The sequence below is a fragment of the Cololabis saira genome, chromosome 5 (assembly GCF_033807715.1).
Source record: "Cololabis saira isolate AMF1-May2022 chromosome 5, fColSai1.1, whole genome shotgun sequence".
NCBI classification, from domain to species: Eukaryota; Metazoa; Chordata; class Actinopteri; order Beloniformes; family Belonidae; genus Cololabis; species Cololabis saira.
In genome coordinates, this window is record NC_084591.1 from 32131258 (window position 1) to 32154247 (window position 22990).

Here is a 22990-nt window from a genome sequence, read left to right on the forward strand (position 1 = left end):
TTTCCCATAGACCGCAATAGTAAAAGAGAAGCCTCTAAAACTGTTCACAGGACACCTCCAGCTGTAATCACCACCAATTACTAATCTTTGTATTCTATATTTTTAAGTCATGGACTTTATATCCGTCAAAAATGTTTTATAACGGCCAGAAAAGTCAAAGAAAAGTCTCTTTCTGGGCGTGACGTCACGGCTGTGCCGTGCACTCGCAAAGCGCGGTCGTGTGTGTCTCGGGAACGAGGATGGCTGAAACTAAGCCGTTCGGCGGAATAATCACTCAGAAACACATTGCATTGCCAATTTGCACCAAACAGAAATGTTTAATAGCAAGAATAATAATGGTTTGTCATTCTTGTACTTAAACATTTCCGTTGTAGCCAACGGTGTATGGTTTGTGAAAATAAGATATCAGGCAGGAATAATACAAGTCTAAGACCCTGTCCACACGTAGCCGGGTATTTTTAAAAACGAATATTTCCCCCCCTCCGTTTATAAAAACATTTGCATCCACACATAACCGAAGATCTGCGTTTTCGACCACATTCATAAGCATTCTAATGATCCTGTAGATCATCCGCGGCTCCGCGGAGGCGCAGGTGTGGGTGTTTCCACTGAGATCCTCCTGCACACACACACCTAACGCACTTCAAATATGTATTCTTCTGTTGCTCTTTCATTTGGAGGCAGCGCCCTGCACGGGACTAAATGAGGGTCAATATTAACAAAATGAGCTTGTGGCGTGAGATCCCCACCTCACAATAAAACTGACCTCCATCAGGTTTGAGCAAACGTGCAGGGAGAGAGATGTGTCGTAGTTGTTGCGACGGTGCCGTGGAGTTTTAGATGTCATGTGTTTAACATCATCTTAACCCTTAATCCTCAGCTTATTTTATGACAGTGCTCCCGGGGAAGCTGCACCTCCGCAGCTCCGCGGGCACTGCGAAGCCGGGCAGTGCCCGCAGGGCAGTGGGCAGTGGGCAGTCCGCGGCTCCGCGGCTCCTACGCCGTAGGGTGCGCGGAGCCGCGGAGCCTACGGCGTAGCCTCTGTGTAACGCAGTAAATTAACCACATTTAAACATAATATTTGACATATTTAAACATAATACTTGACAAAACTTGTAATACAAAAAATATTTGTCTTAATGTAAGTAATAAACTTGGGAAGTTTCATGGTGATACCTGCTATTTACATTTTTACCCTATTTTAGCCTATTAACCTGGGGTGTCTCATCTTAAATAAAAATGACTCGTTTTATCTTTAATTAAAAAACACACACAAATGAACCATGTATAGTCTATAACCATGACTTTGAGAACAGCATCGGTTGATTTGCCCTATAAATCCCTAATTTCATTGTGTACATCTATCATTACCGGTCTGAAGGACTCATGAGCGCGCAGCGCTTGTCCAGAGCGCGCAGCGCTCGTTCACATTGCCCCGGGGCATGATGGGAGGCCCCAGAGCATCATGGGAGGTGACTCAACTGCGCATGCTCTATGGGCCCGTGTACCAGGAAGTAAACCAGGAAGTCAGAAATTTTTTCGGCGGATGCGCTGGGTGAGCAAACTCCATTGAAATGAATGGGCGGCCATTTTCGATCCGGTATCCAGTTATATAATACATCCATGGTCTGAACCTGCAGGAGCTTCTTGGGTCATGTTATCTGAGAGAATCCGTTTAACATCAAAGGGCGTCCAGATTATATTAGTGTCCTTTCCAGCTGAAAGGAAGACAAAAAATAAAAACATGCTTCAAATATGTACATGTGAAGTGAAGACAAATAATGATGCTCGGGTCACGGAAACTGAGGGGTCTCAGAATTGAACATGACATCTCCCGCAGTGGCGAACACCACCGACCTACTGCTGCCCCCTGGTGGTCAGGGGGAACCGCCATCCCTTCAATCAAACACAATGACGAGTTAAACCCATCGAAATTAGATAAGATAGTAGAAAACAAAAGAACAAAAACTATGAATTAACACAATCACAATAAATTAACTTAAAATGTATTGAATTTAAATCGACAAAAATAAGATACATAATAACATTTTGACAATTGAACAAAGTAACACCCACCAAGAAAGAAAATATTCTATTAAACAAAATAAAAGGTAACATAATTAAATAAAAGACAAGTTAATAAAAAATAGAATAAATTGATGATATTACATTAACTTCAACTGATTTCTGTTTAGTTAAACAAAAAAAAACAAGTTAAATAGTAAAAAGCGAAATTGTAAAATAAAATAAATATTTAGCTTAATATAACAAAAATAAGATCAACAATAATATCAACTCATACCGAAGCATTCATAAAAAAAGTCGAAAATAAAATTAAACAAAATTCAATAAAATAAGACAAAAATAAATCAAAATAGAAATGGTAATTAAAAGTACATTGAAATTAATTTTATTAAATACAATGCAAGAGATAGATAACTAATTAAAGAAAAGAAAAGACATGTTCTTTTGGGCCCTTCCTATCTGTTTAGTCCACACTCCTATTTACAGTAATGGGCTTCTCCAGCTCGTATGTTCTCACAACAGCCTGAACGTTACCCATCCCAACTCAATACATGTTCTAGTGTCCTTCCCTTTGGTGCTGCCCGTCCCTGGACAGGGTTGGTGTTTATTCTCCATGTCAAGTCAAACATTGTTTTCTGCCTGGCCGTGTCTTGTTTTATTCAACCACTGTAGCACTTCTGGTTGAGTTTAATGCTAACTGCATTGTTGTACTTGGGCCTCCTCCAACCACTCCGGGCAACCCGGACGCTGACGTGGAGGGAAGGAAATCCCGTCTGACTGAACACAGAACCTGAGGGGCTACTAGACCAGAACCAAGGTCTAAACAGAACTTATCAGAACCAATCAGGATCTGAGCCTGAACACTTGAAACAGCTCCTTGCAGGATACAACAGACCTGCAGTAACTGCAGAAAACCACATTAAATTTGTTTGTTTCACAGGAAATGAGGACGAATCTAAGAGATTCTGTCTTTGAAGATCATCTAGAAGTGTTGTGTATTCAGGAAACATGGCTCATCCAGGATCAGAGTTTTTTGCTCTATAAGTATCCGGTATTCAAAATTCAAAAATATTTTACCGTTTTAACCAAAGGAAAATGAATTGTTCCATGATTTAAAGGAGACCTATTATGGCATTTAATGTATATTTTAAACAGGCCTTGAATGTCTTAAAAACAATCTAAAGCTTGTTTTTTCTACATAAGCAGCAGCCCGAGCCTGTAAATTATCACAACACTGAATTTTCACAAATGGAAACTTTATTGTTAAAAAAATAAAATATGAGTTGTATATAACATTTATGCACTATTTAAGCCGGATCTGCCCGGCGGATGCTGAACGCTGGCCCCGGAGCCACGCCGGGCGCCCGGGAGCAGCGCTGCTGGAGGAGCGCGCATCACCGCGGCTTTAACGGGGGAATCTGACCGGTTCCGACCGGCCGGGACCGCAGGAACCCGCCTGGACTGGTAGCAGGGACTCCCGGGGACCGACCAGCGGAATTTCAGCCGGATCTGCCCGGCGGTTGCTGCGCGAAGGGCGCTGCAACTCCACGGCGGGCGCACAGATCCGCTCCGGAGCGCATCCGCTCCGCTGCGCATCCGCGGCGCATCGCCCGTTACCGGGGATCAAACCGACAGATTTGCCTGAAAATCTCGGAGCGCGAAGCTGGTCCGACCTGGGACAGACCCCCGAGGACCCAGCTCCCAAACCACCCGGGAACCTGGATGATTTAACCCGGATCCGCGGCGCTGCGTCCGACTGGCTCAAGGAAGGACCGCTCCAGCTCCGTAGAGAGCTGGTTGTGGGCGTGGTTTCAGCAGTGGGTGCCGAACCTCTGCGCCTATGGTGACGTCACCCTAGGCGCAGATTCAGAATGGCTAAAAAAAAAACCACGTGACACTGGGGGACTCTGTCCGGCGGGGGTCAGAGACCCTGCAGAATTTCATGGTATTTTGTCTCCCCTGTGCTGGCAGGGTGAGGGGAGACCACTTTATATATGTTAAAACAAGAAAAAAACGTGTTTTTCATAATAGGTCTCCTTTAAGTCTCTTGAAAGAGTCATTGTAGAGGTTGATTGCTGTAGGGAGGAAGGGTCTTCAGTAGTGATCTGGGGGACCTCCTGACTGAAGATACTCAACATCTGGCTGCAGATGCTGAAGGACAAGCTTCCTTAAGATATGATGCAACTCAATTCAGTGTTATATACATTCTACGTTTATTACAGCCCAAGTTGTCTCCAGGATCTTTCCAGAGACCAGAACATGACCCCTGATCAATTATTACATAAACAGCAGGTAAAAACTCCCCTTTAGGAGGAGGAAGAAACCTTGAGCAGGACCTGGATCATAAGGGGGGGGGGGGGCCCTCCTGCTGAAGACCAGCCGGGTAGAGCAGGAAAAGAGATAGAAAAGAGAGGATGAAGAAGAGAGGATGAAGAAGAGAGGAGAGACACAGATATATTGTCAAAGGTACAAAAGAGTAATTCAATTCAATTCAATTCAATTTTATTTATATAGCGTCTAATACAACAGATGTTGTCTCTAGACGCTTTCCAGAGATCCAGAACATGAACAGAGTAGATGATCTGTTAACTGGAGAACTAGTTCTATGTACATGTGACTGATACCTGTTAGTTGGTGGATTACAGACACTGAGGGGGTCAGAGAGGGGGCTGCAGGTCAGTGCATCATGTTGGTGTTCCCTTCAGTGTAGCTCAATAGCAGCATATCTAGGATGAAGCTCTGGTTCAGACCAGCTGCTCTAGTCTGGTCCTGCAGCTGCAGCTATGACTACTATCATCAGCATAGCAATAAAAATTGATAGACTTAGACTCAATTTTATTGATCCCGTTGGGAAATTCAGTCTACAGCAGCTAATACAACAACAGTCAGCACACATAAGGTAAAAAATAAAATAAATACAATAGAAACACAAGATTGGAAAACAAAATATATGCTCATATAATTTACACAGTTTGTTCATGTTCACAAGGTTTCTTCAGAACTGACGAGTGTCTGCTATGGTGTCCCGCACGGTTCAGTGCTAGGGTCAAAGTTGTTCCGTTTATACATGCAGCCTTTGGGAAGTATAATCCAGAAGCACAGCATCAATGTTCATTGCTATTCTGATGATACACAGCTGTATTCGTCTATGATGCCACATGAAACAGAACCATTAGCTAAACTTCAGGCATGTCTTAGGGACATCAAAGATGTCCACTCACTTTTTACTTCTAAATTCTGATCAAACAAAGTTTATTGTGTTTGGTCCCAAACACTCTGCCTCACCACACATGCCCATGGGAGGGCCACGTTTCCCGGAGCCATGACTACTTAGGGCCAGTAGTCATAGCTGCAGCTGCAGGACCAGACTAGAGCAGCTCGTCTGAAACAGAGCTTCATCCTAGATATGCTGCTAGGTCTACGCTGCAGGGGGACACCAACATGATCCACTGAGTGGTGTCCATCACCCTTTCTCAGTTATTAATTAGAAGTATCTCATCACCATAATTGTTCTCCATTGTTCTTGTAGTTTGTTGTGCTGGTCTGCCACCTCTTTTTCTTTTATCTTCTGTGCATGTTTGCAGACCAGAGCTTCAGGAGCTGCAGTCTCCCCCTCTGATCATCCCAATGCTGCTTCCACCAGTCTGTATGGATGTGCGGTAGATGCCTGCTGACATCCTGACCTGCAGCCCCCCCCCCGGACCTCTGCTGTCTACATCTGCTTATATAGTCATTTCTGTAGTGCACCAGTTAGCCATTGTGTCTGTGTCTCTCCTTTCTCTGCTCTTCATTCTCTCTGTCTGATCTCTCTTTTCCTGCTCTGCCCAGCTGGTCTTCAGCAGGAGGGTCCCCCCTTATGATCCAGGTCCTGATCAAGGTTCCTTCCATCCTAAAGGGGAGTTTTTACCTGCCACTGTTTATGTTTATGTAATAATTGATCGCGGGACAATTTTCTCTGGTCTCTGGAGATCCCCTAGACACAACTTCTGTTGTATTAGACGCTATATAAATAAAATTGAATTCATCTCAGAATTTGAAGCAGTACAGAAGATGCAGGAGTCGCTGTAGCAGCAAGATCACCAGGATTTCTCCAGGAACTGCTTCGTCTCATTGATAAAGGAACACTGACGTGTTGTTGGCAAAGTGGTTTTTGATGTGGTTGCAGCAGAGGTTATAACCAATACAGGAAGACCTAAACCATAGGAGCAGGGGCATCAATTGGGTATGGCAGGGTATGGCAGCTGCCACACCTTGGCTTCAGGGGAAAATGTAAATATCTTGAAATGTGATGTCCCAGCGTCCCTGACGACAGTGGTCGATAGGTCAATATCTTTTTTTGCGGGCTTTGCAGTGTTACTAACTTACAAAAATGAAAAGGATTCAGGCAAACCCGCAATTTTTTTTCTAAAAAAGAAGCCAAATGGGTCCAATGTTGCCCCAGCAGTGGAGGGAGAAGGACCAGGTAGGGAAAGCGGGAGAGACTGTTAGTCACGTGATATTGTTGCACTGACATAGTGAATGAAGTGAACAGAATGAGTTAAATTGCGTTTGTCAGATACGCTTTTTCTGCTCTCTAACTGCCGCTTGCTGTCCATGGTGCAGAAAACGGATGTGTATTGCGTAAAGGCGCAGTGACTGAATTGATCAACACGTTGTTAAAGTGTAGTGTTCATAGTTACGTTGCCAGGATGTGAGTGAGACCGCATTTGAAAAAGTTCCAATTTTCTTGACCACACAGATAAGCTACATAGCAGACCTCTGTGATGAGTATTTGCTGGGCATGTTGATTGATACTGTAGTTAAGTTCTGTGACTCTTAACCTGACTGAATTGACGCCACTGTCTAGGAACTGTCAAACGGCGTCAGGGAGCAGAGCTGAGGCCGCAGCTGGACGCTGGTTCAGTTTCTGGTTCAGTTCCAGCTCCAGGGAGGTGTTTGGCGGTGGTTCAGGGAGGGAGGGGTCAGGGCAGGACACGGCCCCCACGTTCCTCACAGTGACTGATAGTGACACACACGCACACTTTTATATCAACGCAGAGTTACGCGCGCGTTCACAAGCTGCCTGAGCTGATAAAAAACCGAAAGTGTCTCCGTCCACGACCAGCCCCTGGGACCAGATCCGTCCTTGACCCTCCAACTGTTCCAGAACCAGCACCAGCACCAGAACCAGCACCAGAACCACCAGGACCGTCCTCATGTCTCTGCCAGCCGTGTCCCGCCTGTTGACGCGCGCCCTGCGGACCCGCCTGGTCCCCGCGGCCCAGCTGTCCTCCAAACCGGCCAAACACCACATCTCTGCAGGGGTAAGTCTCCGGTCCCGCCGGGGCTCCCTGGGGGCTCCGCAGCACCCAGGGCTGCAGGTGCGTGAGCAGCACCCGTGGGTGCTCTCAGCAGGTGTCTGCGCGCACCCGAGCCTGACATGACGCACACTTCTGCTGAGTTTCACTCAACTGCGTCTGACTTTATTTTTCCACCTTTACCCCTTCTTCAATTATAAATATGATTCAGGGTTTATTGATTTATTCTGTGACGCATCAGATTTGATTGATTTGATTGAAATCTTTATTTTGAGCATACAAAACAACAAAAAAATAATATAAATAAACAGTCATTAGACAAAATCAAAGGGAAATAAACCTTCATGCCCGAAAAGGAGTAGGAGGAAGTAAAAAACTACCCCTTGTTTCTATTTCAATTTTGCTTGAAAGTAAAAATAAAAAAAAATATATCAGCAAGCTTTACAACTTTATCAAAAACTTTATCACTTTACCTGTTATTACCTTATGAAAATAGTACAGCAGATCATTTATAGCCCACTATCAGTCTCGCCATTGTTCCGCCAAACTCCAACACGTACGCAGCTCGGCCGCACTAAATAAAACTGCTGCGCGTGCTGGGGGCGTGCACGCGGCTGCAGGAGTCCAGCATGGCGGGGACGCGCGTCCAGCAGGTGACCAGGGCGACCTTGAGAGGAGCGGAGTGTCCGCAGGGACGGTCACGCGGGTGTCAGACGCACAGAAGTGTTCCTGGTCCTGGTTCTCATGTCCTGTCGAATTTTTAATGGGTCCACATTTATGTCCTGGCCTGAGGTCCAAACAGAACCTCCTCTAACGGCATTTACAGTTGTGTGAAAAAGTGTTTGCCCCCTTCCTGATTTCTTATTTTTTTGCATGTTTGTCACACTTAAATGTTTCAGATCATCAAACAAATTTAAATATTAGACAAAGTAATAATATTTGTCACAAATGCAGTGTAAACACAAAATGTAGTTTTTAAATGAAGGTTTTATTATTAAGGGGGGAAAAAACTTACATCGCTCTGTGCAAAAAGGCCCCCCCCCCCCCCCCCCCCACCCATTAAAACATAAATTAACTGTGGTTTATCAAATCTTTGGAAAGCCTGGGCCGCTCAGTGGCGCAGTGGGTTAAGCAAGCGACTCATATACTGAGGCTACAGTCCTCCTGCAGCGGTCGCAGGTTGGAATCCTGGCCTGGGAACTATTGCTGCATGTCATCTCCATTCTCTCTCTCTACCCCCTTCCTGTTTGCAACCTGAATAAAGGGTCACTACAGCCACAAAGAAAAAAAATCTTTAAAAAAAAATCTTTGGAAAAGTGAATTCAATTTCTCCATCCACTGATTACTGCCACACCTCTTTTAAATCAAGAAATCACTTAAATAGGACCTGCCTGACAAAGTGCAGTAGACCAAAAGAAAAAAAGCTAGACATCATGCTGCAATCCAAAGAAATTCAGGAACAAATGACAAACAAAGTAATTGAGATCTATCAGTCTGGAAAAGGTTACAAAGCCATTTCTAAAGCTATGGGACTCCAGCGAACCACAGTGAGAGACGTTATCCACGAATGGCGAAAACATGGAACAGTGGTGAACGTTCCCTCCTTCCCAGAAGTGGCTGGCCGACCAAAATTACCCCAAGAGCAGCGACGACTTATCCAAGAGTCACAAAAGACCCCAGAACAACATCCAAAGCTGCGTCTTTGGGGTGTTTCAGGATTCCTGAAGTTAGTTCAGAACCGGTCCGTTGATTCTGGCTGTGAAGGTTCAGCAGAGCTGTCAATCATCCAGGTCCACCGTGGTTCCTGAGATATGTTATTGTGCAAACACCCACAGCTCAGCAACTGCTCCACATGGGGCGCTAGAACACCCTGAAGATCTCACCGGTACCAGCAAACCCAGAACCGTCCTGTTTGAAAGGAACTAACACATTCAGAGACTTTTATAACAAATGAAATCAGGCTCCAAATGGATGGAGGGATCACTAAACCCGCCTACAGACCAAGGATCCCCGGGAGCCCCGGCAGGTTGTCCATCTAACCTCAACAGCACCAAATTACCTTCTGGACCTTGTAGATGGAAGCAGTTACATCTTCAAGAACCAAGAAGAAGAACTCAAAATGCCTTGATTCAAGACTCTGAGGAGCACCATCACCTGGAGGACTGAGAGTCTACATAAGGTCAACATCAAGTGTACAGCACATTTAAGAACAACGGAGATTGACTAAAGTCGCTACGAAGAAGACCCAACTACAAATAATGAAACCAGGAAGCTGAAGACTTCCAGATAAAAAAGGTTTTCAGCAGATTTAGATGCAGATGATCTCCCTTGTTCCATAGAACAGAACCAGGTCCTGGAGAGGCCCGGTCACCTCTGTTCCTCCGTCTGCAACTACAAGAGCCATCTGACTGGACGCTCTAACTGCTCTGACTGGGAGGGTAAACAGATCCACAGGATGGTACCAGCCCAATTGAAACCTTGAAGACGAGCAGAAAGATTAGAGTGATGCCAGAACTGTTCAACGACTTCAACGTTTGGTCCCAGATGAAAGAGGAGCAACTCAAGATGACAAAGTAACCAGTGACCCAGAATGTAGGATAGCGCTGACCGGTCATGCCTGAGACTGCTGCGGTACAGTCCTGGATCTGGCGCCCCTCTGGTGACATTTGAAAAAAATTAAATAATGCGTGGCCACGCATTAATATCTCGTGGCCACGAGATAATTAATGCGTGGCCACGAGATAATCAATGCGTGGCCACGCATTTTTTTTTTTTTTTTCAAATGTCACATGTTATTACTACACTCACCATGACAATACTGTTGCTCTTCAATATAAATAGACTATAATTACAGTTATTAATGATGAATAACCATCCCACCAAGGAAGTTGCATCCACGAAGTCCAGACAGTAAGTTATAACGCCATCCACGAGTAAAATAATGCGTGGGCACGAGATACATAATGCGTGGCCACGTATTGATTATCTCGTGGCCACGCGTTATTAATGCGTGGCCACGCATTATTTTATTTTTTTCAAATGTCACCAGAGGGGCTCTGTAAAAAAGAGAAAAAAGGAAAAAATGAAGAAAAAAGAAAAAAAATAATAAAAAAAAGAAAAAAAGGTCAAACATTTTTGAAAAAGCTCCAGGGAGCCACTAGGGCGGCGCTAAAGAGGGTTGCTGACCCCCGTCATAGTTGATGTTCTCAGCGTAAACACGTTGTTTTTCTGCAACTGTGACGCTGATAAAGTTTACATACTTTGGATGATTTTAGTCATGTGACGGTCATGTGACCCGTGCTGTTCTGTGTCTGCAGGAGCAAGCTATCGCAATGTCCGTCATGTTCGTGACCATCATGGGCCCCTCCGGCTGGGTTCTGATTCACCTGGAGGAGTACAAGCACCACAAGTAGATGATGAAGATGACGGGCTGTCCTTCCTCATCGGATTAGACTGATGCACTGCTGAGCTTTGATAATAAACAACTTCACCAATAAACACGTGCTTTCATGTCTGAACTAGCAACCGTTCCATGATCCACATCAATGTTATCTTTTTAACTAGAAACATTTAGCTTTTTCTGGGTCAGAAGCAAACTTCCTGTTTGAAAACATTGAGTTATTGAAAAAGTTCTTGAAGCATCTTTCCTTTCATTTTAAAGATGGAACTGTTTTGTGGCGGGTTAGAAAGTTTAAAGTTTACCTCTCTGAGGTGTCGCTAAAGACTCCCGATGTGTTGGTGTTTGTGTAGGGGATGGGGCGTAACGGCAGTATTTCAGATCAAACTAATTCATGTAGCACGTTTTGAACAGTAAAAGAGTCGTTCCCGCCCACCACCTTCCACAGGGTCACGACCCCTAACCCGTCACACGCCTGGTCACGGTTCTGTTGGAAGAATCCTTACAAAAACATCACAGAAAAATCCAACGTCTGGATGACGGTCAACATGACCAGAACAATGATCTCAGGATGTAACGGTCCAAAGTCCGCCCACAAGGCCCACACCTGGGTTCATCACCATTTCAGCCAAAACTAGTTATTTGCAATAGGTAGTTCTTCCTTTTCAATTCTTTTTCAGCTTTCATTAACGCCATGTGAAACGTTATGGTGTCCACTTCCTCACCGGGGTTGTTCTGTCGACTCCTCCCACCTGAGATGATCCCAACAACGGCGGTTTGATGACGTTGGTTTGGTTGGAGTACGGGGCATACAGGCCAGCGTTACATGTGACATCGGCACGTTTGCCCCCCTGGAACTCGTAAAAGTGATATTGATGTGCCTGAAATTGGGGGAAAAAAACCATCCCTGATAATAAAAAGTAGGAATCACCCATCCATCCACCTCATCTGACTTTCATTTATCTGGAATGGGGTTGCAGGGCAGTAGGTCCGGACCTGGCCCCCCCCCCCCCCCCGTTGGACATTCTGTTTGTTTGCTTTGTTTTATTGAAGTTATTTCGACCAGGATTTGTCGTTTAAACAGCATATTAAATCAGGTTTGTAAAAAACAAAGTTTTTCCATCTCTGTAATATCACAAAGATTAGGAACATCCTCTCCCAGAGTGATGTGGAAAGATTAATTCAGGCGTTTGTATATTGTAGACTAGATAACTGCTGACAGGAATCAACAAGAGACCACGTCTCTCCAGTGTTAGCCTCCCTCCATTAGCTCCCTGTAAAACAAGAAAACTCAATAAAACTGACAGTTGTTCATTCAGAAAAAAAATGTAAATAATTTAAAATAAAAATGTAAATACATCAGCTAATTTCTTGTAACGAAATCATTTACAATTTTTTTCCAAACTTTTATTTGAAAGAAAAACTGTTAGACATTTTAAAAACAAAATGAGTCAGAAAACATTTACAAAAGGACTAGAATGTAAAAAATAAAACAATTAAAACTCATCAAAAACATTTTGTTATCTAATGAGAACATATTTTTAGACAAAAGGTTACAGTACAAAAGCTGATCAAAAGATTTTCAAAGAAAAATGTTTAATTTGTAAAAACTGAGATCCAAAAAAAATAAAGAGCCAAATTAAAAATAGACAAAACAAACATTCAGAAGTTTACACCAATTATATTTTTAATGAAGATTTTTTTCATTATTTCAGAAAATAAATTACCCCAAAAATATTTAAAAGAGGGAAATAATTGTCCCCTCATGAAAGTGAAACAGAAGTTGAAATCGAGCAAAAATCAAAGATTTGTGAGCGATCCAGAACTAAAACTTTGGTCCACCGTAAAACCGCTCCTAAAGTGACGAGTTTCTCACAACCGCACATTTGACACAACTGTTAAACATTTGTGACCTTTTAAAACATTTGCACCCGTCTACATGCCCATGGAGGTGCATGAGTCCAGTTCTATCTGACCCTCTATGTCTCATGGTTTTGGGGTCCAGTGACTTCAGGAGTGTTTACCTGACCAGATGAGATGAGGTGAAACCTTGTGAGGGCTCAGTCTCACCTCTTAGTCCACTCGGGTCCAGAACATAGTCTTCTGACCACAGAGCTCCAGTTTGTGGCCTGTTGGAAGTGAGTTCTTCCTGTAGGTACAAGGAGGTCTCCACTCTGACCAGAAACCCCTCTGAGAAGAACCAGAGAGGAACAATAGCAGAGACTGAGAACACAGATGGGAACTTCCGAACCAGATTTCAGCTCCACAGAAGCTCCAGATCTGGAACAGAAACCAGTGTGGGAACTGGGACTGATGGTAAGGCCTCAGAGAGAAAATCTGCATAAAACTGTCTGTTTAACAGTATCAGCCCCACACACACACACACACACACACACACACACACACACACACACGCACATACACACCTGAGGGAGTTATGTCACATGGCTGCTGACCTGTAACCATGGCAACAACAAGCCGTGTCTTGGGCTGTGTGTTGCAGTGAGGACAGCCTGCAGGGGGCGCTCACACACACACCAGCACAGCTTTCTTGCATCTTGAACACACACACACACAAACACCCACACACACACTTCACAGCCTGTTTGAGTGATGCAGAAAGGCAGCATGTCCTGGACCGGTCCAGGTCCTGGGGCTTGGATCCACCGAGTCCTCTCTCTTCTGAGTTAAACTCAGGTTCTGTCCACAGAGCTGCAGCAGCGAGAGGCCCACAGGACTGCTAAAGGGTGGCGAGGATCCGGAGGAAGGAGATGACGAGGACACAGAAAGACTGTCCCACTCCCAACACCAGAGCTTCCAGTGGAATCATCGTCTTCCCTGCTGCCTTGTACACTCCAGCGATAGCTGCACCTGAGACGGGTAAAACCACAGAGAAGTTACCAGCAAGGAAAAAAGTAACAGTCACAGATGTGGTTGACCACCAAAGACGCAGGGAAAAGACACAGGTAACAGTCACAGACACGGGTCACAGACACCGTTAAAAGACGCAGGTAACAGACACAGGTAGCAGTCACAGACATGGATAAAAGACACATGTAACAGGCACGGGTAAAAGACACAGGTAAAAGACATGGGTAAATGACAAAAGTAACAGATAGGTAAGAGTAACAGACACGGTTAAAAGTAGGAGTGTAACAATATATCGTGCCACGAAATTTTGTGATACAAAAAAAGTTGCGATACGTGTCGTGGAGGTGACAAACTGTAGTGCGATATTGGGTTATTAATATTAATATATTGTGTTTACTAGTACCATCCTATTGGTGCAGCGGGATCACGTGACGACCGCACCTCGACCCGCGGACCAAAATCTGACTACGCTCAGAAGAAACTAGTGCCGTTTTGCGGTCCGATCACGGGACTCTTGCAGGGTTTTGAGCTCCGAACTTTTACTTATAAGGTGAGCATGATCAATCTTTTTTATGATGTAAAGATTGTGTCATCCCCAAAGGTGGGAGGGATGAAACGATAACGGGGTTCACCTTACGGCCTCAGGCTGGAGCAGGTGAAGCTCTGAGCTCTGGCAGAAGATCAATAACAGTCATGTTGCATTTGGAGTTTGGGACTTTTCATAGTTTATTTATTTACTTTTATTAATGTATTTAATTTTAGTTGTTAAATTTCTGGAAAAGAAAAAAGTCAAGTCATACATGAGAGAAACTATTCAGTTTGTGGCAAAATATTTTTACTTGTATGAAACTGAAGATGCATAATGCAAACCTGACATTTACTTTTAGTTCAGTTTGTGAAAAACGGTTGGCCTGGCTTTCTCTTTAAAACTTACAGTTATAAAGCATTACAAACTGTAACAATAGGGAAAACGCACAGCATTGTTTTGTATTTTGTGTCTTAAAAGAATAAAAGACCATTTTTTCCAGTCATCCAATCAGCATCATCAAAATGTTGGCGGGATTGTGGTGAAAACCATGCTGATTATAGTCACATATTCCGGTCCTGTCCTATTTTGAAAACGTATTGGTCAAGTATTTGTAAAGAAATCTGTTGTATTTTTAAATTGGACTTAAATATCGATTATGAGTTTGCTTTGTTAGGGAAAATGCCGAAAAGAGACAGTTAAAACTGAGGATAAGTACCTTATAAGAATTTTAAGAATATGATAACAAAAAACTGGCTTCAGAAATTAAGTCCGGTTTTAGAGAAATGGCGAGACTTAATGGAACAAGTAAAAGAAATGGAGCAATTAACGCATAAAATCAGAGGAAATCTTCGAATGAGACACATGCTGTGGGCTAAATGGGAGAGCTATATAAAAAATGGGAGTGAAATGCTAAGATAGTATAAGACATGAAGAGATCTAACTGCACCTAAAAGCTTAGTACTCTTAATGCTGAGGCGGTCAATGGATTATTTGACGGATAGATACATGGAGGAGTCAACAACTGAACTGAACTAAAATAATATTTTCAACCATTATGCCGATGAAACTTACTTGTGAGGACCCCCCCGCATACTGGTCCCAGCACGGCCATCAGAAGGATGGCGATGGGCATGAAACGGGCCGTCTTGTGCTGGCGCAGCGTAGCGAGAGAGAGGAGGGCAGCGGGCAGGTGGAAGACCAGGGAGGAGACCGCGGCCCACATGAAGATGCCGTACCACATCTCTGCAGACACAACACACACAATCAGACGTGCACAGAGAGAGGGGTGCACGTGGACTCACCAGTGGAGGATTTGAGGTTTCCATCTGAACAGGAAACTAGATTTAAGCGGGTGTGAATCATGTAGTTGTATGGAGCAGCTCAGGTGAAGCCTGTAATAGTCTTCAGCTGGAACACCTGGACGGTTCCTGGTACAACCAGAGAGGCACTGACTGACCTGCCAAGAACTGGTGCCTGTTACGTCTAGGTGACTGTTACCGTGTCCCTGGTGCCTGTAAAGGTGGTATTTAAAAAATAAATTTGGGCCCGAATTGCAGCACATTTTGCAGCACACAGCCTGTTCAAGGCAACGGAGAGATACACTAGAGGGCTCATTCTTTTGGTTTGGAACGCTTCATCTGACATTATTACTAGAAAACTTAAAATGTATACGAATTTTTTTCTTGATTCTTTTCATAAATTCTGCCTCAATCCGGCCTCAAGCTCCTTAAGTACAACTAGAACCCGCTACGGAGCCCAGAAAAGAACGGACCCAACAGACCTGTCCTCCACCTGGACCGGTGTTCTGCCAATCCTTGCTCCCTGCAGAGAAATGCTACTTTGTGGTTCAGTGGATTTTCAAAGTTTGATTGGCAGGTCCATGATGTCTTGCTCGATGTAAAATTGATAATATGGGATGTTGAGTATTTGATCCTTCAAAATACACTACCCATGACATGAATTGCATTACACTTTGTGAACATTATACTATAAAGAGAGAAAAAAATACAATTCTATCGCTTTATTTGATATTAATTCAGTCATTGGCCTTTATTTATCCAGGCAGGTCATTAAGAACATTCTTATTTACAATGACGGCCTGGCAAGAGTCAAGGACCACTTAGGGGAAAAGGAAGTGGGCTAGGGAGTAAAACACAGTAAAATTGTAGCTCTACAAAGGTAGAAAACCATTAGGGAGCATTTTTTGGCAGAGCAGCAGAATGGTCAAACCCCGGACAGGTGTTGTTTTGAGGGGTCACATGGTCCCGCGGTCACGTGACCCGGCCCCCCGCGTCATCACCGGCCCGGCTCAGCTCACCTGAAAAGCCGTCCAGCGCCGTGTCGTTCCCGCGGAACGTGGCGTTTTTCCTGGGGACCAGGTTCAGCCCCAGGATGTGCTGCACGAACGTGTCGTTGCCCCGCATGTCTCTCCCCCACTAGAGTCCAATAAGACGTGAATCCGCGAGAGCTCTTCCCGACGACGATGACGCAGCAGAAACCAGCGCCCCGCCCACTTTCTTCTTCTGCGCTGTTTCCGCCGGAGGTGCTTTAGCGCTCTAGCGCCCCCCGCTGGAGAACATGGAGACTTACCTGGTGTTAACCTGGAGAACCTGCCAGGGAACTTTACTGAAACATCTTCCTTTTCTCTCTTCATCCCATTTATTTCGTACTGCATTACTTTTTATTTTTCAGTCCAATGTATATACTGTTTATATTTCGTAAATATATACTTTATACTTTTTTTTTTTTTACCCTTTCCCTGCATGTGTGTGTTGAGTGTGCAGCTGCTGCACAAAGCAAATTTCCCCATTGAGGGAGAAATAAAGGACAATCTAATCTGATCTAATCTCATTTATATTTTAGCTTTCATCTAGTTCAAGGGTCTGCAACCTGCGGCTCCTCATTGTAGCGGCTCCCTTTGGCCTTTAAAAAAAAACCAGAACATAAATAAATATTTCTGAATTCATTTTTAGTTAGTTTATCTTGTTGGGCAGTTATCTTGGAGTTTGAGTTGAGTCTAATTTTAAAATAACTTTCTAATTTCTATATTTATTTTTAAAGCTGCTAAAATGCAGCTAAATGTTTTAAAGTGGGGAAGTTTATTTGACTTTTACACAAATATAGACTGAAATAGGCCTACAGTTCACAAATTATTTCAAAGTGCGCCTACAAATGCACACTGCACTATCGTTATATTTAGTGGTTGTAACAGCTAAAATAAATAAAAGATGAAAAATTTTAAAATCTCTTATTTCTTGCGGCCCCTGACAATATTTTGTTCTGTAGAAGTGGGGGCAAAATGGCTCATTTGATAATACAGGTTGCAGACCCCTGATCTAGTTAAACGTTCTGATCATGTGTGAGAGGGAGTATCAAGGAGTAAGATTACTGGGTACTCATATCAGGTCCCAAATAAAAGTAAAGTTTGAGAGCCTTCAGGAGTTTATTCCTCACATCGAACCCGCTGCGCTCCAGGTGTTTCACATGAGCGAGAGAACAAAATGTGACAATGAAAACAGACTAACGCTGTTGATTAAAGACAGTAAAATACCCCCATATTAATTCTTGATTTTTCTTCATTCTGAGGTAGATCTGCTGCGTTTGGGATATTTTCCTGTCACATGACCCAGCTACAGCCTCACATCTGCCACAACACTGGTCTGCAGAGTTCATGGTCCAGTCAGTAACTTCAAACCGTCATCCCTCCCACCTGCGTGGGTCTGAGGTGCTTCTGCTGAAATGTTGGGTTTAGTCTTCATGTCATGCTCTGAGGTCTGCAGGATCTGAGACGGCGCTCGTGTTCTTTGTATTTCTCCGATTTTGACGTCGGTCTGCTAACACATCCGTCCTGGGAGGCTCTGGATGAGTGTTGAATGCTTGATCTGAGCTCCAGGTCGATTGGAAACACTCGCATGACCTCTCTGAGATCCACCTGGAGCAGCAGTGGCTTCTTCAACACCATAGTGGCTCAGCTGGAAAAAAGCTACCCATGATTCAGAGGGGCCGACGGCCAGTCTGATGTGGATCTGGATTTACTGACATCCAGTAAATCACCACCACAGCCGTTTCCCAATTCCAGGTACCAGTCCGGACCCATGTTCTGAAGCTGGACCATCAGTGGACGTGGTGGTCACAGAAGACATTGAGGTTTAAACCCGCGCTGCAGATGCCGAGCACGGCTCGTGGACACGGCTGGACATGATGCTTTTGTCCATCGACCACATTGTAAACTTTGGAGGAAGTGAAAACATAAAAACTTTGCAAACGTTGGAGAGAACTTTTAAAATAGGTTTTATATTTATAATTTTACCACAATATTAAATTATAACAACCATAAACTTGCATGAAAAGATCTTATCACTAAATGATGTTGAACAATGAAGTTATAACTTTGTTTCCCGCACATGCCGACATCTGACGTCTAAGTCCCCTTGCAGCTCCTCTAGCGACCACTAGGGTCCGATCCTGCAAGTTAGATGGTTGCCTCTCGGTGTCCGCTGGACGCTTCCTCAATAACGGATCCAGCCCAGATCCAAGGAGCGAGCCCAGCGTTGATGCGATGAAGACTTGAGAAGTGGAGCGTTGCCGTGGCTGCAGATGTTTCAGAAGTACGCACGTGGAGAAACGGCCACTGCTGCAGCGATGCGTTCAATGACCTTCGGTGAATCACCACCGTGTTGTAGCCAAGGCTGCAGCGATGCGTTCACTGCCAGCGGGACAGGTAACACGCAGCGGGGGTTCCTGAGGCGGTGTGTTGGTTCACAAACTGTTGAAGATTAAACCCAACATACTTGGACGCTGGTCAACTGCTGTGATGACTAATTTAACCACTTTGTGACCCGACTGGCTGGTAAAATGCTTCGTAATCATTTTAAAAACTTTGAAACTAATGAATTAAAGGAGCGAGTCCCATAGGGGTCCACCAGGGGGCGCTCTGCTCGAGCCAACCGGCTATTCTCCTGGACAGGTGAGGACAAGCAGCGTCTGCAGGACGAGGACTGAGGAAACCTCTCGACCTGGAAGAGTGCAGCTACAAAACAAACACGGGGGAAACGGGGGCCGGCGTCCGCTGCTCCGCAGAAACCGGTCGACCGTCAAAGACGACTCTGGAACTCGAGCCCAGACTCAGAGAGATGAGCGGTGCCGTGTTGAGCTCCGGGTCCGGTGTGGGCACCGGTCACCACTCACCTCCCTGCTTGTCTGTAAACCAGCGGTACATGTTTGTTTTTATAAAATATTTTATTCATACAATCATTTCTCTAACTATAGCAACATTACTGTTTGATTTGAGTGTCAGATGGGTCTCATCAGCTCGGAGAACAGAAACAAAAGCTGAGATTATTCTGGAAGTGTGAGTCTGTCTCGGTTCACGTCTGTCTGGGTCGCTGACGAGCCAACGGAGTATTGCTGGTCCTGGTGGGGCGTGTGGTTGGTTCAGCTGAGCGCCGGCCTCTCTGGGGGCGCCGGGGGCCGAGCCCTGGGGCAGAACGGGCTGGAGGATGTGGCCGGGGCTCCGCCTCACACCGGCCCGTTGGGCGCTGGTTCTGAGGTCACGGGACTCCGGTCCGCCCTGGGGAGCAGAAGGAGGTCAGACACCGGGACGGGCTCAGCAGCTCAGATCTTCAGACCGGGTTCAGACACTTACTTGGGCTCGTCTGGGGACGACGGCTCCTTCAGGGGCCCGTTGGGCAGCTCTGCCGGGGGCCGGCACTTGTCACTGCGGACAGAACAGCAGCCGTTAAACACAGACACCAGGGACGCAGACAAGTCTTCAAAACCGGACCTACAGCCAGTGTCTCCGGCTACCAGGCTGAACAGGCTCCTTTCACGAGGCCGAGGAACAACGAGCAGAGTCGCTGGAAATGTTGGACTGTAACATCCAACAAATATTGTCCCCGGAGACGTCAAAGAGACTTTAACCGCCGTTGGTCTTCAGCGTTGACGAGCCACAACTGTGGTTCACATTTTTATCTGGACCGGGTCAGTTAGACGGGTCAACGGTGGAGAAAGTAAGAGTTTACTTTCAGTTCTGTAAACAATTTAATTTAAACCACGATTGTTTACTAAAGGCACTTTTCCACTAGTATCTACTCAGCCCGACTCGATTCGCCTCGGTTTGGCGCTTTTCCACTAGGGGTCTAACATGCCGAGTAGATACTTTTCTGTATCTATTCTGCCGAGGTTCTAAGTGGCTGAGTCGGCTGTATCTGACATCATCACACTACAGGCCACCGATTGGTCGGGGGGTTGGAGTCAGACGTCTGAGTCAGGATGTGACATCAGTGAAAGAGCGACTCTGACGGCTTCTTGTTAATTTTATGCAACAGGCAATGGCAGCAAAAATCAGTTTAATGTTCCAACTCTGAGGTGCAGATGTTCATAAACCTGGTGCTGAGGAGAGAATTAAAAAGGGATCTAGACGGGAGATAAGGAACGACCAGAGCCAGGAGCTCTGTCACTTCATAGCTGCTCACGGCTCCAGCTGACTTTTCAGCAGCGCCGAGACAAACTAAAAAAATTAAAAAGGCTCGGCGCTTGAAGCTTCTCTCACTCTCATTTTTTAACTTGATATCAAACACAAGCCACAGACCCAGCAGCACATCTATCATCTCCTCCAGGTTCTACATAGTATTGTTGTCTTCTTCGTTTAGATCACACGATCAAATACGTCACAGCAGCTTCACTCCAACCCGCCTAATTCTGCTGCAGGTGTGAATTGTTATGAAAAGGAAACTAGGCCGAGTTGAGTAGAGCCGAGCAGGTACTAGTGGAAAAGTGCCACAAGATTCTAATCAGAAAACTGAATTTTAAAGGTCATTCAGGATTGCTGGGACCTGAAGGACCCAGGTCAGATGGAACCAGTCAAACAGACCCAGGTTTAGTTTTTGCCGCTCTGATATTTTACCAATCCAACAGGGACCAGTACCTGGACCACTAACAATGAAGTTCCTGTTAACATAAACCCATGTTGGGCCTCGGTGTGATTTGCCGGTTACAGCTGGGGCGTGAGCGTGGTTCTGACCCTGTTTTGGTGCTGCAGGCTGCAGTGGAGGTGGTGCTGGTTTGGTCTCCGGTCTCCACCTGGTTTCTGCCCGAGCAACTTTCTTCATCACTGGAACACACAGGTGTACACGTGCACATTAGCGAGGGATGCGCACGCCCTCCAACAAAAACACTCAGAACACGTGAGGAGTGAAACAGATGCATGCTGGAGTGAAGAAAACAAAGGATGGAAATGGAGGGAAACTGGGGACTCTAGAGGAGAACATCCAGATGTGGAGCGGATGGAGAAGTCAACCGTCTGGACTGTTGGCCACGTTACTGCTCAGGGACAGCCCCAATGTCCGACTGGACCAGAATTGATGGTACCAGCTTTGCTTTGTCACAGAACCACCAAGAATGTTGATGAGGACCCGACAGGAGCGAAGCACAAAGATCCGTTCACACCCCGACAGGACACCTGAGGTTAGGGTTAACCCTGACCCTGGGAGCAGCATCCACAAAGGTGAGGCCCCGATTTAGAGACTCTGCTCTAAAACAACGAGTCTAATTTATCTCAGCAACTAAAGGGTGAATATTAATAAATATTATCGGGATAATGAAGATGGAACGGAGGAGAAATACGACTCAGTCTTCCTCTTTTGGATCTCATATCTGTCTGGATTCATGTAGCTCGGACCTGAACCCCCCAGAAACCCAAACCCTAGAGCGTCTCAGCAGCTACTGGACCCAGGCTGGTGCTCCTGTTGTCCAGAGAGGGTTTACAGGCTATGAAGAGGAATGTTCACACAGCTTTGGTACATTTAGTCATTGAGGTTTTTCAGGAACCAAAACACAGAACTGCTTTTATAAAACGTCTGTAAAAGCGTGAATCCCTTCAACCAGAGGAGTTTCCCAGCAGCGGTCTGGAGCCGAGCGTGTCCTGGTTCACACGATTAAAGCGGCTTGAATGATCCTTGCTTTATCCACACACGGTACTGAAGGTTAAACACGTAGAACAATGAAGTGGGTTCTCTAGAGCTCCCGCGGTTGGTCCTACCTGTGATGGTCCATGTGGACGGGGTTTACCTGGACTTTAAGACCAGTTGGTTCATGTTCTTGTTATAAATGCGGCAGCAACACTATTCTCCCCCCTCTTCGCCCACTTCCATCCCTCATGGACCACATATATCTGGCCTCCATGTTCGTCCATTACGTTGCGTAACACAGAAACTACATGGACCCGTGTCATTTGTCCATCTGTAACCCAAGTCTTGGCCCGCTTGCAGCCCAGATGGGGCTCTGGTTGATACCCTTTTAACCCCCGGAAGTCACAGTATTTAGGTGGAGCTGGTGGATGAAGCCCAAAGGAGGTGTTTGAGTGTAAATTACAGGTATAAAATATTCCTAGAGTGAATCTGAAGTGTAAACAATGATGATGATTTGGTGTGTTGGCCTCAGCTGATCAGATACAAGCCGACTGAAGAGACAGAAGAAAATGTGCACCCGGACAACAGCGTTGAGAGAAACATGCAGAATGAAGGCGATGAGTAAAAAGAGACAGCTGAAACCAAAGATCAAAACTGGGAAAGAAAAGTTGGTGGTTGACGTGACAACAAGACTACATCACGGCTGCAGGCTGGTCTCTGATTGGCTGTACATACCGATAAGATTTCAACACTCTGAAGAAGACCACACCCACAACGCACAGCAAGAGAGAGAGGGGAAGCTCAGACTGAGTCTCTGGTCATCACAGTCGTTAACTCAGACACACACATGTCAATCAACAGGACGACAGCAAGACACACAGCTCTACAACCTCCCAAGGACTCGGAGGAGCATGAACCCCGAGGTTTCTGACGGCTGTACGACGCCGCGGCTGCTCGTTACTGA

General features: G+C 45.3%; 3 protein-coding genes across 8 annotated transcripts in view; 1 reads left to right on the top strand and 2 right to left on the bottom strand.

The window, feature by feature from the left end:
* The first annotated feature begins 7039 nt into the window (after positions 1–7039).
* LOC133444086 (cytochrome c oxidase subunit 8B, mitochondrial) lies at positions 7040–10820 on the top strand. The gene is made up of 2 exons (XM_061721575.1): positions 7040–7328; positions 10640–10820. The coding sequence occupies exons 1-2, from the start codon at positions 7221–7223 to the stop codon at positions 10733–10735; spliced, it is 204 nt and encodes a 67-aa protein (XP_061577559.1). The 5' UTR covers positions 7040–7220; the 3' UTR covers positions 10736–10820.
* Positions 10821–12198: 1378 nt separating this feature from the next.
* On the bottom strand, positions 12199–16630 carry tmem170a (transmembrane protein 170A). Its single transcript, XM_061721582.1, has 3 exons — positions 16437–16630; positions 15191–15361; positions 12199–13590 (listed from the first exon to the last, which is right to left on the bottom strand). Exons 1-3 carry the CDS (start codon positions 16540–16542, stop codon positions 13460–13462), a joined length of 408 nt encoding a protein of 135 aa, XP_061577566.1. The 5' UTR covers positions 16543–16630; the 3' UTR covers positions 12199–13459.
* A 1763-nt stretch (positions 16631–18393) lies between these two features.
* ppp6r3 (protein phosphatase 6, regulatory subunit 3) overlaps positions 18394–22990 on the bottom strand; it is a 42177-nt gene continuing 37580 nt past the window's right edge. For 5 of the 6 annotated variants that reach the window (XM_061721577.1, XM_061721581.1, XM_061721580.1 and 2 more), the window contains 4 exons: positions 22762–22779; positions 21141–21230; positions 19764–19835; positions 18394–19688 (listed from right to left, as the gene is read on the bottom strand). In XM_061721577.1, coding sequence (XP_061577561.1) covers positions 19637–19688; positions 19764–19835; positions 21141–21230; positions 22762–22779 — 232 coding nt within the window. In that variant the 3' untranslated portion in view covers positions 18394–19636. The remainder of the gene's footprint in view (positions 19689–19763; positions 19836–21140; positions 21231–22761; positions 22780–22990) is intronic. The other variant, XM_061721579.1, reaches the window with a different exon arrangement.

What these genes read in the sequence shown, in the direction of transcription:
- LOC133444086 (XM_061721575.1), top strand. Translation starts at nt 7,221, where the DNA reads ATGTCTCTGCCAGCCGTGTCCCGCCTGTTGACGCGCGCCCTGCGGACC. An exon ending in AACACCACATCTCTGCAGGG is followed by an intron (nt 7,329 to 10,639) that starts GTAAGTCTCCGG and finishes CTGTGTCTGCAG; the next exon opens with GAGCAAGCTATCGCAATGTC.
- tmem170a (XM_061721582.1), bottom strand. Translation starts at nt 16,542, where the DNA reads ATGCGGGGCAACGACACGTTCGTGCAGCACATCCTGGGGCTGAACCTG. An exon ending in GGCGCTGGACGGCTTTTCAG is followed by an intron (nt 15,362 to 16,436) that starts GTGAGCTGAGCC and finishes TTGTGTCTGCAG; the next exon opens with AGATGTGGTACGGCATCTTC. An exon ending in ATGCGGGGGGGTCCTCACAA is followed by an intron (nt 13,591 to 15,190) that starts GTAAGTTTCATC and finishes TACCCGTCTCAG; the next exon opens with GTGCAGCTATCGCTGGAGTG.